This window comes from Haliotis rubra, unplaced genomic scaffold (genome assembly GCF_003918875.1).
Source record: "Haliotis rubra isolate DU_JTF1 unplaced genomic scaffold, ASM391887v1 Scf30, whole genome shotgun sequence".
NCBI lineage: Eukaryota > Metazoa > Mollusca > Gastropoda > Lepetellida > Haliotidae > Haliotis > Haliotis rubra.
Window position 1 is genome coordinate 3,204,422 of NW_025766969.1, and position 19,406 is coordinate 3,223,827.

A 19,406-nucleotide genomic window follows, 5' to 3' on the forward strand; every position below is an offset into this window, starting at 1 on the left:
TTCCTCCACTCCACCATGTTCCTTTCCTTAATATTTTCTCTGGAAGAATTGTTGCAAACTGTATAGGTTCAGCTGTTTTATGCTAAAGGGGTTGAAATTGACAAGAAACTGATTGGTACAGAGAATCATGAAAGCTTTAAGAAATTTGCCATTTTCTTTGGATGTTTATGAAACTGCTTGGTTTCAGAAAACTGGGACAAATTGTATGCTTCTGTAGAGGGAGATAACTCTAAAGATGGCCAAATGTGTTGTTGGGTTACTCAGCATGATCAACATTGATTTTCAGCTGAGGTGAAAGTGATAATTGTGTCCAACCTTCAAACAAGTGCTGTATGTTTTACTAGTATTTATATATATGAGATATTAGTTATCAGAGTTGGGGTATTTCATAATAATCTTAGTTTCTTCAATGATCAGCCACACTTTGGGGGCAAAATAATTCTTACGAATTAAAAAGCTTTGTGTGATATGTAGATTTCCAACTGTCCCATGATACAACTGCTAACAGTCGTGACAAGGTAAAAGGTGGACCTCATGTTCCAAACATATAGAACATGGTAGTCAAGTCTGCTGGACATTCCATCAAACCACTGTGAGTGTCCATCTGTCGGGTGTGCTCACATCATTTTCTTTATTTCATAAGAAAATATTCTACATATGTGGACATAAACCTGAATTCAGGCTGGAATAATTTGAGTTGATGATGGTCCATTTCAGTTGAGAACTGTCTTTACATGTTATGATAATTATGAAATGCCCCAATGTATCATTTTGTGTGATCACAGCCAATATCTTTGTTTACAGACTTACAAATACCCAAACACAATACCTGAATCAAGTAAACTGCATGTGTACATTTCCAGAAGGCTGACACTGAAGCGATGACATATTAAGAAAATGGTTCAGTGTGATAAATTTTTATTTTTTTAACCTGCAGGGGGGGTAAATGTTTTCAGGCAGCCAAAGGTGTTATGCCCTGATGCAGGTACATGTCATGTTAAATACAAACAGAAAAAAAGAATTGTTCAATGATCTGTAGTGAACCCATCTCTTGTGTCAAATGAACACTGTATCTGTATTTGGGGGGTGTTATGCAGTCAAATGGTTGAAGCATATGTATGTTACTGCAAAGGCCTGAGTTTGATACCCACATGGGTACAGTGTGTGAACACTACTTTTTCTGGTAACCTATGTCATGATGTTAATGGAATATTGCTAAAAGCAGAGTTAAACATTTATCTGTGTTTTATAAGGTTATTGGTAAGCATTGCATTAATATACATCAGTAAACATCAGTCGACTGACATGGATTCACAGAAACTTTCCAGGTCCACTTGCCAAGAATCCAGTCAATCTTTGAATTAATATTGTTTGGGTTTTTTTCAAATAACAGAAAGATTCCTGTCATTTGACGAATCCATGGGGTCATTGTGTTGGACGTTTGTATTGAGCCTGAGGAGCCAGATATTTGAGGTTGGTATTTTGTTTGGGTCATGTATATCCGAATGTGACAATGTTTATTGTGTGTGTATGTTGAAACACTAGGCTTGTGTTTGAACTTTCACTGAGCAGGTGGCTGTTTCATGTTTATGTTTGTCTTTTTTGAAAAGAAACATGGGGATATTCAGAACTTTTGATATAAAAAATGTTTATGAAAAATGCTTGTTATTATTTGTTGAACATTTCAATTCATACTCCAATAGAGTCTGTTATATTTCAGTCTGTCTAGTTCCATGGTGCAATGAACTGCATAATCAGTTTTGGGGGACCAAAGAAATGTTCATATCTGTGAAAGAGGGCCCTTGGGAGGTGTTGTTACAGTGATTCTGATGGGAGGTACCGTTTCCACCACCTATGTCTTAATTCATGGCCATCCTCGCATTTGGAGGATTATGTTATTGGTTGGAGGCGGAATTTGTCTCTCGAAATTTTTCCCTGCATTATACACTTGGATTATTCAAATGAACTTTCAACCAATGATACTTGTATTAGTCTCTTTGTAATTCGGCGATTCCAAATGACCAATGAACATAGCTGTAGATGTAGCAAATTAGGAGCCATGTGACCATATGGGTAATCATAAATAATTGTCCCGCTTTACTTCAGAGTTAATGTGGAAGTCGAGTTTTCCATAAATTTCTAAGTTCATACACATTCTGTGTTTTACTGTTCATAAACATTAATAAACTGAGACACTTTCAATACAAACGATTTTTACATGTAATAGAGCACACTTGTACTAGTTGAGTGCATAATTTCGAATTGCAGAATCGGAAAATCCATTTTAGTAGCACCCATTCGCTCTATCATGAATTTAGCGAAGGGCCGACTGGGTTCCTGGAATCGGTTCGAAAAGTGTGTTCAGTGACCGCGGGTGCTGAGTAAACCCAAGCGCGTTTATAGAAGTTGGCCCAGCAGTGGCACTATGATAGATCAATCTTTATTTCGTACTGAAGAGGCCACAGGCCAATAGTACATATACATATATATATACTATATAGGACCATGTTTCCTCCGTCCGTCATTAGTACTTCATTTCCAGACATGTTTAGACATGACGGAAACCTTTGAAATGAAATGTCATATACTGGAGATGAGAATACCGTATTTGCTATGCGAGTACCGATCTCTAATAGAAGCAAGTCTCTAACAGGCAGAGGTGTAGTCATCGTGATGCTCTTGAACTCAACTTCACCCCTCAAATCATCTCACGTCCTTCTCACTAAATGTCTTTATGTACTCAGTGCCTCCAACGTTGCCTTTTTAAAGGCTTTTCTTGTTTCTTGGTCAGATGAACCTGGACCATGCTCTTGCGCTAAATGGACAGTGACAGATCCTCTACCATATCTGTACCAGGTTTATAAGGCCTTCAGAGCATTTATCAGGATCGGTTGGAGCTTTGAGGCAGTTGCTGTCTCCATATTCCATAGGACAGGGGGCACACTTCCAACAGACCGTAAACTCAAGCTTTGTTTACACTTATGCCAGTCAGATTATGAGCCCTCATTCTGGGAAACTGTGTTGATGACAGCGTCGGTTACCCAGGGTATTGAATACCCCTTGTATGATAAATAGCCTTGACCCATTCGCCATCGCAGCTCCGGATTTGGATGACACGACGCTGAAAATATTCACATGAGCGACACCAAACCTGTGCTTCTGTAGACAGGGATAGAGAATATACCAATAACCAAATGATAGTTTTAGTGTTACATACATACATTAACACTTCACGCTGTCAGGTTACTCTTGAGCATTCGTTCACCTTCAGTTTGGCCCTGCCTTTCTCTCAAGGTACACATACACTTCAGTCGTGGGTCTACATACAGGTGGCAATGTGCAGACTAATGAGAATCAGTTCCGACATAACATGTACATTGTACCCGGCCCTAAATTCATGTAACCGCTTCTACGTGTCCTGCACAAATGCAGCTGTTCTTGGCAGGTGTGATCGTGATGACTCAAACTCACGCAATTGGATGACGACAGAAAAGAGAACTATACTGCACACTGCCGCAATGTCGATGGAGACGTAAATAAATCAGCTTTTCCTTGGCTTCAGACATGCGGTGAATCGTCAGATGCATTTTCACACGCAGTCTGAAGTCACAAATAGCATACGTCCATGCAAACCTGTCTTTAAATCTCAGTTCCATGTGTCTGTCAATTGTTGCTCAAAGCGACATAGGGCGGTGGGGTAGCCTAGTGGTTAAAACGTTGGCTCGTCACGCCGAAGACCCGGGTTCGAATCCCCACAAGGGTACAATGTGTGAAACCCATTTCTGGTGTCCGCCGCCGTGATGTTGCTGAATATTGCTAAAAGCGGCGTAAAACCAAACTCAGTCAGTCAAAGCGACATATATGCAATGCCAGACTGCAGACTGTTCATTGAAAAAGAGAGCCATTAGTCCACATTTGCCTTGGCAAATGGCGAGGCTCAAGTGTAGTACAAGACCTTGCACTGGAACCCGAATCGGTGCTAATGACCATGGGCAGTAGTGGCACAAGGGTCAGGAGTCTGCACAGCAGAGGGTGGCGATGCACTTCGAGAAAGGGCTGTGTTCGCTTCAGACAAACAGCTTGGGCTGTGTTCGCTTCAGAAAAGCATCGTTGAGCCTAAGTGACAGTTGGCCCACAAGGCAGGAGATATGCTATGTACAGCACTCCCTTCTATAATGGGAATAGGCTGTACCAATGTACTGGCTATCGCGTCCTTCTGGACGAAGGTCCATGATCGAGGTAGTGACCTTTCACTCTGTCAGGCTATTCCACCTGCTTAATTTGAGGTATCCATAGGTTTTAAGCCACCCATACAATTGTTCCGATGGTTCTGACTTTACGTCATCGTCAGACACCTTCAAGCAGCTTCCCTGTTACTCGATGTCCCACAAAACAATACAGTACAACCGGGACTTTCCGTATGTAGTCTCACGGAGTCTCGTACATGTACTCATGAGCCTACAGCAGAATATATTCGTGTATTTTGGCCAACGTGCTTAATTTCGGATATCACTTTTGTCACTTTTGAAGTGATCTCCCTTAAACTAATACTGTATCTCCCTCCAAAAGTCAATGCTATGTAATGTGAATTTAAAGTGATATTATTCTCCCGAGTCGGCGTATATAGAACATATTGAACACCACGTGTTGGGGTTATGGTCATTCGAGCTTTGAGGTATTGCTGAGCGGAGAAGCAAAGTTTCAGTGCAGTGAGTGAGTGAATGAGTATAGATTTACGCAGCACTCATCTATATTGCGGCCCTTTGTAAATAATCAAGTCTGGACCAGACAATCCAGTAATCAACAACATCGATCTACGCAATGGGGTACGATGGCTTATGTCATCCAAATCGGGGGAGCCTGAGCACCCGATCCCGTTAGTCGCCTCCTACGACAAGCATGGGTTACAATATTCTAACCCGGCAATCACGGGTAGGTTTCAGTACAGATCCCAAATGGAAGACTTTGCTACATTCTTGGCTTTTTACATGACATTGGGAAACTGAAAACATTAAAGACAGCAATGAGTGAGCGAGTTTAGTTTTACGCCGCACTCAGCAATATTCCAGCTATATGGCGGCGGTCTGTAAATAATCGAGTCTGGACCAGACAATCCAGTGATCAACAGCATGAGCATCGATCTGCGCAATTGGGAACCGATGACATGTGTCAACCAAGTCAGCGAGCCTGACCACCCGATCCCGTTAGTCGCCTTTTACGACAAGCATAGTCGCCTTTTATGACAAGAATGGGTTGCTGAAGACCTATTCTACCCCGGATCTTCACGGGTCAAGGACAGAAATGACGATGAAGACTCGAATGACCTGCAGACCTCTCCAACGTTTTGCCCTCTTTGAACTTATTTCCTGTTCAAAGTTCAAATTAATGCATTAAATTTTCTCAGCTAAACCGCCTGAAGAGTGTGTGAATATTTCCAGTCAAGGGCGTCGCCTTATGAAGTAAGAAAGCGTGAGATAAAGGAAAATCATACGACAAGGATTTACTAGTATTTACCACAAATAGGCCCAGATATTAAGTCCGGGAACTAGCGGTGTGAATGCGGAAGTTGCGAATCACGTTTTGTCAAAGCATTGTAAGGATATGAAAAACTATAGATGCATAACATAGATAATTATGTTCGCAGTCGTTCATATTGAATATACGGCAAAATTATTATATTGCCTGATGTTACAGCTTTGTACCTAGCAGCATAAGTCTAAGAACATCACATATTTTAGCGATAGAAATATGAACACTGCAGAATTTCATGTGTTTTGTTATGAGAGCATTCCTGCATGCAATGAAATTTTCAAGTGACGAATATTGCTTAACTGCTGGTATCACGAAAATCATTTGCATACCTCCTGCAGTCACATGACTGTATACTTCGGTGTCATTGGCTGGCGACAAACATATAACCGTTTCAACATACTGCCCCTTGTCGCTGTATAAAGTATGTTTTAGCCTGACAGAAGTATTTTGGAGCTGAGGGATCCCCGTGTAAAATGCTGCGTTTACTCTTTCCCGTTTCCATGGCATTGCTCGCCGTAGTTTTGATCCAAAGAGGTAATTTTTAATAATTTGTACCAGTATATTAACCTTAATGCTGAGTACCTGTGTAAATGATAAAATTTAGATTGACGGGGTAATCTGTGCCTGTAGATAACTATAATTTGGAGCCCTGACAATGATGTAGGCCAAGCGTCCATATAAATTATATGGAAATTCAACGTTAACTGTAGATGTCATTATTCATGTGATATATGGAGTTTCAGCTCACTGTATAACTAAGATACGTATGTTGACATATTGATTTTCACAGTAATGTCTTTGTCGAGTTATATTAATCTTTTCTCTTTAATAGTAGTTATATAAGCAAACCAAATTCATTTTATACCCCGCCGTGATATTGCTGGAATATTGCTAAAAGCGGCGTTAAACCCAACTCACTCATATTCACAACGACTTCGAGTAGCCACGGATCATGGGGTAGCCTTGTGGTTAAAGCGCTCGCTCGTCACGCCAAAGGCCCGGGTTCGATGGGTACATTTTCCAGCCCATTTCTGGTGTCCCCGATGTCGGTGGAATATTGCTAAAAGTGGCGTAAAACCATACTCACTGAGTCAGTCATTGGAGTCGCCACGAAAAAACGTTTGCAGTTAATGTTTATTCTTTTATTCCAACACCGCCATTCCTCAGTTTATATGCCTGTTTATTCCGAAACGCCGCCATATCCTCAGTGGTCGTTTTGACATCAGTCGCGAAACATGCCTGCAATTTTTCAAAAAACAATACGTTGTCAGAAACGTTACAAGGCTGAAATCAGTCGCGTACAAAGCAGATTTAATGCGTACACCAAAATGCAATTTGCGACTGGTATCAAATACATCGTTGTCGAATAACTTGACCCACTTGCAGTCTTTCTGCATGGTTTCATTTTAGTCAATATCATACGTGGGGGAAATAATTTATTTTGTCCATCAGTTTATAGCACTTAAGAATGAATGAATGAGTATGGTTTTAAGCCGCGCTTAGCAATATTTCGGTAGGGGACACCAGAAATGGGCTTCAAACATTGTACCCATGTGGGGAATCTAACTCGGGTCTTTGGCAGGACGAGCGAACGCTTTAACCACTAGGCTACCCCACCGCCCCTTTATATAACACTTTAGAGGAATCATTGGGTAATAATGTCTTTTCTATCCGAACTGCTCAATGTCCTTTATTGTCCCCATATCCACTACATTGTTTCCATATTGTAGGCTACAGTATTGCCCCTTATTTTAGAAATCATTGGGCGCTAAGATAGTCGTAAGTGCTATTCATTAACATTAACTTACGACTATCTTAGCACCAAGAGAGCTTCGAAAATCTAGGCCCTGGTGTATTATATTACAGTGCTTGAGACTTACGCATGTGCATGGGATTTACGGTCGGAGTACGTCCTATCACCTGTTTGTCTGGTCCTCGATTATTTACGGAGTGTATTTAAAGATGGTTTGTTGCTGAACAACAATCGCTAAGACAAACTGCATTTTAGATGTATCCATTTCATTGCGGAAATGATTTTGTGATACACCTGTCTGTTAACAAATAAGTCGACTAAAAAATTGACGAATATGAAGCTTAGGATTGCGTGTCGTCATTTTGGGACGTTTTGTGGACGAATACTCAACTTGGGAATATTCTAGATTAGATTATCAAATTTTGTTTCGTAAGTTGTAATCAGTGAACGCTATATAGTACGTTTAGGTATGACAAAAACCGCGCCACCTCGTAACACCACTTAACTTACAACCCCTCGTAACACCACTTAACTCACAATACCACTCCGCCTCGTAACACCACTTAACTCACAATACCACTCCGCCTCGTAACACCACTTAAATCACGACACCACTCCGCCTCGTAACACCACTTAACTCACAATACCACTCCGCCTCGTAACACCACTTAACTCACAATACCACTCCGCCTCGTAACACCACTTAACTCACAATACCACTCCGCCTCGTAACATCACTTAACTCACAATACCACTCCGCCTCGTAACACCACTTAACTCACAATACCACTCCGCCTCGTAACACCACTTAACTCACAACACCACTCCGCCTCGTAACACCACTTAACTCACAATACCACTCCGCCTCGTAACACCACTTAACTCACAATACCACTCCGCCTCGTAACACCACTTAACTCACAATACCACTCCGCCTCGTAACACCACTTAACTCACAATAACTCACCTCGTAACACCACTTAACTCACACCACTCCGCCTCGTAACACGACTTAACTCACAACACCACTCCGCCTCGTAACACCACTTAAATCACAATACCACACCGCCTCGAAACACCACTTAAATCACAACACCACATCACCTCAAAACACCACACACCACAACATCTCGAACACCACACCAACTTCTGAAGTACCTCACTCAAATATATTTCAGGGTAGTTCTTCATTAATTCTAAAATCACGATCTTTCTATTCACGGTGTTTAACTAGAAACATAAAAAGGTATATCTGCTTGATAAAAGTCTGATGAGGAACAGCTTCAGTGATTACCCACGATTTTAAAATCAGAAACGAAAATAAAACGTCTTGAAAGAAGTTTGAGCCAATACTGAAAACATGGATAGCAAAGATTGAAATCAGAGAACCAACCCTGAAGTACACGCCTGTAATTAATGTCAAAGCCCTGTAGAACTGCATTAGTAATGCTACCGCGGAATTATTCCCTTCCTGCTGGTCAAACAATCAACCTACTAGCACAGCTATACTATTGAAACCAGTGCTGTGGTCAGGGCGTTTAGTCAAAGCAAGCTTTATATCCCAGCAAAATATACCTCATGAACGGTAGAGTGCATACAGGACATACTTTTGTTATTGTTTAGTTTGTGTCCTGTTGACGTTTGCTATATAACCTTACACAAAGTAGGTGTACGTGTTGAGACCAATTAATACTAGAAATGAATACTCTCTTTCACACGGTCAACCTAAGCCATATAAGAAACTGCCATGGGTAAACACCTCCCTTGAAGGAGCACAAGGTTGTGATACTTATCAAGCGGGTATATGATTGGCATATGTGATGGTTATCGGATAAGCAGTATATAAACATACAGATATAATTATGTTTACCTTTACAAGGTATTTCCTTCTGCACTGGTGATGAATGGCTGTATTCAATAGTTACTAATGATCGTATAGGAACACCGTTGTGTGTCCCAGACGGGTTGCAGTATAATTTACCCCTTACAGAGACGTGAACTGGGAACCTTATTTGTCCAGAAGCTACCAAACCTTCCATTATCTTTACTGTTTGATAAAATCTAAGAATTCAAAAGGTCTATATGTACGCTATTTAACCTAAAGTGCGATTGACGATCTAATTTCTCCATTTCATAGATGTTTGTTGGTTTACTGTTAACATAATTTGATAATATAAAACATTAAATATAGGAATGCAATGGGTTTTTTTATCCCCATGGAGTTGAAATTGATAATACGATGTGGCGTTGAGATAGACATCCGATGATCGAGGGAAAAACCTGTCTTTGATTTTTATTACTGGCATTCGAAATGAGTGGGAAGTTTCTTTTGCACGTCGGTGGGTAAATGATTATGTACATTGGCCATATGACCGTATTTACGACTAAAATAAACTTCTTCTATAATAAACTATCTATCATAATCATTCATGTTAAACTGCAGCATACTATCTTCGTAGCATTGAGAAACCGGCACTAAAAGTCCAGACAAGCACAACAGCCACACATGCACGCGCCTGCACCTGCATCAAGTCGCTGTAACAGAACCCTAGTGACGATAAATACGACACGAACCCCCATTTCACCGCACCTGTATGATAAATCTGCACAAAACATAAACTAAATTTTTTAAATATTTAAAAAGCGAAGAAAACCAATAACAAAAAAATTGGGGAAGTGGCACAAAAAAACGTGTAGTTTCAGTCAAAACCTCTACTGTTTACAAGAAGACACCATGACTGGGAGTCCGGCATTAGGACATAAGCAAACCAAAGGAGTATGTAAGGATAAACTACAGCACAAACTCGCAATCAAACTTTTAGTCATCTCACGACACAGCGGCTTCTTTCAGCAACTAATAAACACACATCTGAACTACCCGTTGGACAACCAACTTTCTCAGTGGCATTAAAATGGTTTTGGTATGATCCCTTCCCCTTGAAACCCTGAACCCACGGAGCCGATGGAGTAACAGCCTTGCGGTTACAACGTTTACGAGTTCGATCCCCATTTGGGTACAATGTGTGAAGCCCACTTCTGGTGTCCCCGTTGTGATATTGCTGGAATATTGCTAAAAGCGGTGTAAACCCATACCCACTCACGTGTGCTGACATATTACTATAGTAAACTGATCTATCCTTGATCTTTGAAGGTGAAAGCGCTTGCAAGAAGTGCGCCAAGGGAACCGACAACCCAAGCTGCAACATGAACTTCACGTCAACGTTCCCTGAAGATGCCAGCTTGTGTGACAAAGTAAAGAATAGCACTACAAGTAGGTGTTATTCATACTATCAAATTGACCGGTGTTTTATTTGAGTGGTGGTGGTGGTGGAATTGGGTTTAACGTCGTGCTTGAGAATATTTCGCTCATCTGACGACGTGCATGCGTGTGTATGTGTATGTGCGGCTGCTTGTACTAGCCCAGACTGAAGCTGGTTTTATAGTGCTAACCCGCAGTGAAGCAGGAATACCCAACTCAGACACATTATACTGACTCCGAGCCGACCAGTCCTTGTTGTACCCATTAATGCCGAGCGCCAGGCAGGGACCAACAAGTACCATATTTTAACGTCTTTTGGTATGACGCGACTGGGGATCGAACCCACGGCCTTCCGCACTCCGGGCGGACGCTCTAACCACTACACCACGGGGGCGGTCTTGTTTTATTTGAAGGTAAAAGACATGATTAATGTTTCACAGTTGACGGGTATTCACGTGGTGCAGGACAGATTAGATATTAATCATTTGAGACACGAGGTATAGGAAAAGTAGATTGTACATGAAAGGGTCTTTACCTGGCGTTTGACAGAATAATCACGTGGTAAGTGACTGGGTATTCACATTATATAAGGCAAAATAATTATCAGGTATTGGACGTTGTGTTTACGTGGTTTAAGAGAGAATAGATATATCCATTTGATGTTGTCTTCACGGGGACAAGACAGAATAGATATTTGACATTTGATGTTGTCTTCACGGGGGACAAGACAGAATGGATAGATGTCATTTGATGGGGTCGTCACGGGGACAAGACAGAATAGATTGATGGCATTTGATGTGTGTGATCACGGGGACAAGACAGAATAGATATTTGACTTTGATGTTGTCTTCACGGGGACAAGACAGAATAGATTGATGGCATTTGATGTGTGTGATCACGGGGACAAGACAGAATAGATATTTGACATTTGATGTTGTCTTCACGGGGATCAAGGCAGAATGGATAGATGTCATTTGATGGGGTCGTCACGGGGACCAGACAGAATAGATATTTGACATTTGATGTTGTCTTCACAGGGGACAAGACAGAATAGATAGATGGCATTTGATGTGGTCTCCACGGGGGACAAGACAGAATAGATTGATGTCATTTGATGGGGTCTCCACGGGTGACAAGACAGAATAGATAGATGACATTTGATGTTGTCTTCACGGGGGACAAGACAGAATAGATAAATGTCATTTGATGTCTTCACGGGGACAAGACAGAATAGATAAATGTCATTTGATGTCTTCACGGGGACAAGACAGAATAGATTGATGACATTTGATGTGGTGTCCACGGGGAGAAGACAGAATAGATTGATTTCATTTGATGTCTTCAAGGGTACAAGACAGAATAGATAGATGTCATTTGATGTTGTCTTCACGGGGGACAAGACAGAATAGATAGATGTCATTTGATGGGGTCTTCACGGGGAGACAAGACAGAATAGATAGATGACATTTGATGTTGTCTTCACGGGGGACAAGACAGAATAGATTGATGTCATTTGATGTCTTCACGGGGACAAGACAGAATAGATTGATGGCATTTGATGTTGTCTTCAAGGGGACAAGACAGAATAGATAGATGGCATTTGATGTTGTCTTCACGGGGGACAAGACAGAATAGATAAATGTCATTTGATGTCTTCACGGGGACAAGACAGAATAGATTGATGGCATTTGATGGGGTCTCCACGGGTGACAAGACAGAATAGATAGATGACATTTGATGTTGTCTTCACGGGGGACAAGACAGAATAGATAAATGTCATTTGATGTCTTCACGGGGACAAGACAGAATAGATTGATGTCATTTGATGCTGTCTTCAAGGGTACAAGACAGAATAGATAGATGTCATTTGATGTTGTTTTCACGGGGACGGGGCAGAAGATATATATATCATTTGAATTCATCTTCACAGGGACAAGACAGAATATATAGTGTCATGTGATGGGGTCTTCACAGGGACAGGGCAGAATAGATAGATGGTATTTGATGTTGTCTTCGTGTGAGATAATATATAGGACATCTGAGAGCGTATTCCCCTGATATGTGAAGGGGTATTCACTTCATACTCGCAGTTTTTACCTGACATGCGACAGGATATTTTCCTGACAAGGTATCCACGGAACTTGAGAGTATCCTAACTGTAAAATGTACACTTAGATTGCAAAGAACTGATTCGTTTATTCAGTGTCGACGTGGTGTTTGTTGCAGATGGTGATTTGTGCAAGAGCTTTCCCTCGGGCTACAGGCTGGTCTGTGACAAAAACGTCACGTGTGATGGCACCTGCTCCGCTGCCATGGCAACAGGGATAAACATGTTCACTCCAGTTGTACTTGTGGCGCTTGTACTTCTCTATATAAGTCCATGAAGAAGTCGTATTTCCTTGAACAATGACATGTTGAACTTTCCTTTGCAATATTGCAGTTTAATGCATTTTGCAACGAAACGATTTTTTAATTTTGTTTTGATACTTTCTCTCTGCAATAAAGAATGTATATTAACATACCTGTACAATGCTCTCTTCCTCTCAAATTCCATGTAAAAGTGTATGTAAACATCAACAAACCTGTAAGGTATTCTAGAAGTACTTAGTGTTACACTCCTTTTGCAGTTTCAACATTCTGGTGACTTTTTTGTTATTTTAGGAGTATTTACAATACCTGTCCCCAAAGTCATTCATTCTTTTTTCACTCTCTCTCTGCTTCATTTTTTCTCTCTCTGATTACGTATGATGATAATTGTTGTGCTTGATGGAAGCTTGGTGGGAAAAATGTCTACGAGATCAAACTATTTGGTTTCCCTTTTTAAAGTTTGTTTGGTAATAGGCTTATGTTGATTAAGTTGTCAGTACAAAAAAATTCTAAAACATAGGTTAATTGATGGAAAATGTGGAAAACATGAAACAAAATTATCAGGCCAAAGGTGTACATTTTCATTTTTGTTTAATAGAAAAAACATCTCCCTGGGCAAAATGATATGCACAACATGGTTTGATGACCTACCCTTTTCTCTGTAATGAACTCATCCAGTGATAAGCGATACATTAGAGAAAGAGTGGGTTGTCACAAGGATTCATTGACTAACACCTTTCTGAATCAATAAAGAATATCATCAATACTCATGGATTTGTTATATGTGGTTACATAAACCAGCAGTAGATACAAGGTTAGGCGAGGTGAGATAGGGTTTAAGGTTGTACTTCAGAATATTTCGCTCATATGACAACATGCGAGTGCATGTATATGTGTGACTGTTTGTACTAGCCCAGACTTAAGCTGGTTTTATAGTGCTAGCTCACTGAAATACCATGCCGCAGTTAAGCATGAACACCCCACTCAGACACATTACACTGACTCCGAGCCGACCAGTCCTTGTTTTACCCATTAATACCAAGCGTCAGGCAGGGAACAACAAGTACCATATTGTAACATCTTTTGGTATGACGCAACTGGGGATCGAACCCACGACCTTCCGCTCTCTGTGCGGACAATCCAACCACTACACCACGCAGGCAGTTCAGAAGATACAACTTTGAGGGTGTAGTTTGAGATTTTAGAATATATCCTCAGCACTGGCAGATCAAAAATGTTTGTGTGTGCATGTGTGTGTTGGCTGGTCAGTTCACTGTTGTTGTTTCAGACACCCTCCATGTGCACACTTGCCTTTTACATGAGACCCTATCTACTGGATCGTTGCTTATGCTATCAGCCACTGGTTTGACTTGGCCAAGACTGGGTTATTTACAAGCTATCATGGAGTATGTACATAGTAACTAATTCACATACCCATCTGTTAACAGAATTACTCATTCTCAGCAAGGCAACATTGTGGTGTAAGTAATTTGCAAGAGAGAAAATCTATGTGGAAGGGGAATCAGAGTAGACAATGTAACATGCAATATTGGACACAAACAATCTGGAACACAATTAAATCAATATGATTGTATATTTTCATACATTACAAATATTACACAAAATGCATACATTCTTTCTCCCCCAGACAGTTACCCCTTTCCTGAAATATCCTCCACCTCACTGAGTTCATTCAGCACTTCACACTATTTCAGTTTTCAGTAACACCACTTCAAGTTGAAAGTATGAAACATTAAGTGACACATAGCATTGATATTTACCACTTTGTTAAAATCCAGGAGTATGTGGTGACAAAATGAGACAAGTCTGCAATTGTACGAACATGTCCGCAGATCCTGGAAGGGCAAAGGGATGTAACTCTGCTATGAAAAGTAGCACTGAAGACATTTCTCCATTTCCAAAGAAAAGTGAGATTCACATGTTCACAAAATCAGAGTTCAAGTGTCTTAAGGCAACAGTTTTTTCCTTATTGGAATACTGGAGCAAGTTGGTATCTTGGGCAACATGGCCACCCCACTACTGCCCAGCCTCCAATGCCCTGTGTACAGACATTGTGACCTTGACCTTGTATCACGTTTTCCTCATAGTAATCATAGTGTTGATCTCCCAGATGATGGAACGTATCTGGTCAATGATGTCTTTAATCTCCTGGTTCTTCATCCTCACTTGCTGTAACAATAGAAACAGACATTTCAAGACATATCTTTCTTAGTTTTTGTCCAAGAGACCTGCCCAAAGTATGCATATACTAGTATTCTTTAACTAAAAATTTACAAACATTGACTTTCATGTACATTAGAGCAAAACCGTAAAATCTAAACGTTTCCTTCATTTGGGGGCAGATTTAAGGTACAATTTGGTACAGTTTCATGACTACCCCTAACAAAATTATACATTGATATTCAATGCATCAAGCTCCACTCACCTCTACAATTTCTCTATGTTCCTCTGCAACATATCTGTAAACATCATTGTTCATTGATGTCTGATCCACTTCTGAACCAACTAGCGGAATCAGCAACTGAAGGAAACGAGGTTGGAATGTGAAATAAAAAAGGAAGACAAGATGATGCCTGAATAAGTTGTACAGCCCAACATTCGAAATTTAAGATAGCCACATAGTAATGGTATCAGCTCTGGTACTACTAGAGGTGTACAGAATTACTTGTAAGTCACAATTTGAAATACAAATGAATGCATCTTTTCAGACAAGTTGAATTGAAATTATGTAATTCACAAATTAACACCTTGATTCAATGACTGAAAAGGCAAAAGGATTCAGGACCGGTTTCCTGTGTATAATGTGTCTACAACTAATCCATTGCAATATCCAACAAAATGAACTTGTCAAAACTACTAATTCTTCAAAATATTGCAAAGGAGATCTGATGAATCGGTCCACTTTTATTCATTTTCATAACAAATTCAAAAGAAAGGAAACATGCATTATGTTGTGGTATGTGTCACAATTCATGAATACATATACATTAATATATATATAATTAATGTATTAATACATTGCAACATGAAAGTCAGGCCAATATCCATGTATGACAATCAACACACCTCTTCTGGTGGTTCCGGGAAGTGTATAGATATTTCATTTACTTTGTTGTAGATCACTCTTAGCTTCTGAAACATCTGAAGGATGACACGTAGCTGTTCATCAATCTTGATCCGCCTCTCCTGGTACAGCTGCGGACCAGCTGTAACTCCATTTGGAATCTAAACACACCATCACCAATGTATTTCCTCTAAACAAACAAACAAACACTGCTCAAAGTCTTGTCAAACTACCATTAACTTGAGCGCTCTTTATAACTTTGGCAAAATCCTTAAGCACGGGCATGGTGTAGACAAAGGTAGACACACTATTGAGTGAGTGAGTTTAGGTTTATGCCATACTCAGCAATATTCCAGCTATATGGCAGCGGTCAGTAAATAATCTGGACCAGACAATCCAGTGATCAACAGCATGAGCATCAATCTGCACAATTGGGAACTGATGACATGAGACACACTATTGGGGTGTTCGGAATTTGAACCCACAATCCCAGGTTTTGGGCATGCCCACAGGGCGCAACTCTTGACATGGCATGGAAACCGAATGAGTGAATGAGTTGTGTCTTCAGCCACTTTTAGCAATATTCCAGCAATATCATGGCAGACGATACCAGAAAGGGGGTTCACACATTGTACCCATGTGGGGAATCAAACCTAGGACTTAGATTTAAGAAGAAACACTTAATCACTAAACTACCCTACTAACCTGAATACTGAATGATGTGCACACAAGGTAAATATTTTGGATAGGAAATAAATATGCGTAATATATATGTGAGTAATTTGTCAGTAATAACATTAGTTCCAATGCTATCTACCAGATAGTACAGGATAATATGGACTGACGAAATACAGATTCAAACGGGCCATACCATCCCATACTACCTGGGAAATGGTCATGTAAAACAGATTTATTACCTGTAGATTCTAGTAAATGTTTTAATACAGTTATTCTTGAGATGATTTTTTCTGTTTTTGCTGTGGTATGGGACACAAACTTTTTGCCATGATTGTTGTCAATATTCAAAAGGCTGTAACTCTTACAGGTTTTTAAAACTATGTTTTAAGAGACTTGTAACATACTTTATATTTGGGATTACACTTTCTTAGTAAAGTACAGATTCTAGTACTTTTGTTGGGCTGAGTCCCATGCAGGATTTGAACCCACACCCTCAGATTCAGGCATCCTAATCGCCTGCACACAAAGTCTTAAAGAGACTTGCCATTTCAAATAATAGGATAGGTTTAGGATATATCTTTAGGTCCCATCTATTTCTGATTCATAGATAAAATACAGCATGTTCTAACAAAAGTTTGATGAAAAGTTGTCCAGTTGAAGCAGGGTAAGTTGGATTCACATTATCTGTGAAATTGTAGGGTGCCGGCTAATGAAAAGACTTCCAATTTATCTAAAGGCTAATAATAAGAGATATTTACATCAACCAGGGAAGTATTTCAGTGTTTTGCCAACCTGTAACCGGTACATCTGCTGAAATAATTCTGTAGCTTTGGAAACAAGGTCGTGAACAGCTTCCTGCCCAGCTCTACAAAACAAAGCAGCATTTATCTCTTTGGGTTGAACCATCATCTGTTGTTGCTGTGGTGACATCTGTGGAGGTGGTGGAGGAGGTGGTTGGTATGCCTGATAGGATGCAGGGGCAGACATCTGGGCTGTCAGGGGGTAATGTTGACCTGGGCCAGCCATCATTCACAACTTTTAGTAGTATAGTATCCCACAGATTTTCTGAAAATATTGGCAAAGATATGACAATTAAGATAATCTTTGTTAGGGCTGTGTCTTGGCAAATCATTTTTTCTGCAATATTTTGTGTTACAGGTATCTCTATTGAAATATAATGAGAGCTAAACTGTTTGTCATTAATTGACACTGATCCTGTGTTCTACATTCTCAAGCTCATACTCATCTGTATCAGTCGATGACGTTTTGTAGTCATGGATAAATGGCAGAGAATGTGAGAGAAAAATTAATTTCTGTTTCTTGACAATCACTTTAAAATGGAAACAGCATTTATAAATGAATTTTGGTGTAGATCTTAAGACTACACAATACAAATAATAATGAAACCTACCATATTATTTGTTTACCCAATACACCAGAACACAGAAAAAACTTTTGCACTTGAAAAGCATATATGTGCTACTTATCGCAATATATGATACTACTTATTGGCAATGTTGGCAAAACCATTGCCAATATATACTAGTTATGATGGTGGTGATCATGATGATAATGATACTCTACTGAGTATGATTGAGTTAACAAACATAAGCTATGTTAATAAATTATTTTAAAAAATATGTTCACATATTTATACATATTTCATAGAAACCTTACATTATTAATTAAAATCACATTACCCATTCTTTGTAACCATCACATGTTCATGAAATAATACTAGAAATAAAACAATAATAACAAATATGTGTGCTGTAGTGTAAACATGGTAAAGTGCACTGCTCCATATAACTGGGTGGGAAACGTCCACCGTTGTATAATGCCTCAATCGCAATGTATCCCACTTCAAATAGTATGTTATATCTAATATTTGATCATGTTTGTCATTGTCATGATTGTAGCAATTTGTGCTTGACGCCGATTCAGGTTTCTGACGAAAAGCTGGAAATCTTAACAGTACCTACTTCAAAAGCAAGATCTCGATAATCTTTGTAATGATCCAAAGACCATTCGTTGTTGCCAACAGCTTACAATTACTCCAAGTGTGGTAGTAAGTTATTTGCAAGAAAATAAACACTCAAATTGAAGACAAAACGATCAAGCAATTTGGAGCAATTTAGAGTTATTCGCCCTTGGTTAGATCTAAATAGGAAGTTACACATTTACGGACATTATGATATGTCACCAGAGCGCGTCAGTAATTGACTTGACTGCTTCAACATTTGGCCCGAATCACGTGTTCTTCCTATTTTATTTATGCTTGGTACAGAAGATTATTGACTAAACCTGGTTCCCGCGAATAACAAAATAAACCCATCAGATCCGTAAACTATTTTCCTAAACACACTTGCTATCGTGCATTTGTGACCTTCAAGCGAAGATAAAGGCATTTATGATCATAAGGGTTTATATATATGATATGTATTTATGTTTTAAACTTGTAGTCAATAACGTTTAAATATTTATAATTTAGGACATTTCTTCATATAGTATATTCACCCTGATCATAAAAAATTAATAATTAAAACAAAATGGATCCAAATCATCAGAAAGATTCACAAATGAATGTACTCCAAATCATCAGACGTTTCGATACAGATTTCCAAGATCAGATCTCATCGAAACGTCGCACTCCTCCATTAACTATATTGGAATCTTCTAAATGCCACTCAAAGAATTTGAACAAATTGGAACAAAATATCTTTTAGATATGA

The 19,406-nt window shown here is 39.7% G+C and overlaps 2 protein-coding genes across 5 annotated transcripts; one reads left to right on the forward strand and one right to left on the reverse strand.

Annotated features, from left to right (window-relative positions):
- The first annotated feature begins 5,992 nt into the window (after nucleotides 1-5,992).
- On the forward strand, nucleotides 5,993-13,677 carry LOC124282644. Its single transcript, XM_046718670.1, has 3 exons — nucleotides 5,993-6,066; nucleotides 10,437-10,556; nucleotides 12,771-13,677. The coding sequence occupies exons 1-3, from the start codon at nucleotides 6,006-6,008 to the stop codon at nucleotides 12,926-12,928; spliced, it is 339 nt and encodes a 112-aa protein (XP_046574626.1). The 5' UTR covers nucleotides 5,993-6,005; the 3' UTR covers nucleotides 12,929-13,677.
- An 809-nt stretch (nucleotides 13,678-14,486) lies between these two features.
- Nucleotides 14,487-18,838, reverse strand: LOC124282610 (mediator of RNA polymerase II transcription subunit 30-like). 4 transcript variants are annotated; one of them, XM_046718632.1, is made up of 5 exons: nucleotides 18,752-18,838; nucleotides 17,467-17,739; nucleotides 15,999-16,157; nucleotides 15,358-15,453; nucleotides 14,487-15,101 (listed from the first exon to the last, which is right to left on the reverse strand). In XM_046718632.1, the coding sequence occupies exons 2-5, from the start codon at nucleotides 17,701-17,703 to the stop codon at nucleotides 15,003-15,005; spliced, it is 591 nt and encodes a 196-aa protein (XP_046574588.1). In that variant the 5' UTR covers nucleotides 17,704-17,739; nucleotides 18,752-18,838; the 3' UTR covers nucleotides 14,487-15,002. The 4 variants fall into 4 exon arrangements, with proteins under 4 accessions (XP_046574588.1, XP_046574590.1, XP_046574587.1 ...); XM_046718634.1 differs by having other exon boundaries at nucleotides 18,653-18,827; XM_046718631.1 differs by having other exon boundaries at nucleotides 18,657-18,826.
- Nucleotides 18,839-19,406: the final 568 nt, after the last annotated feature.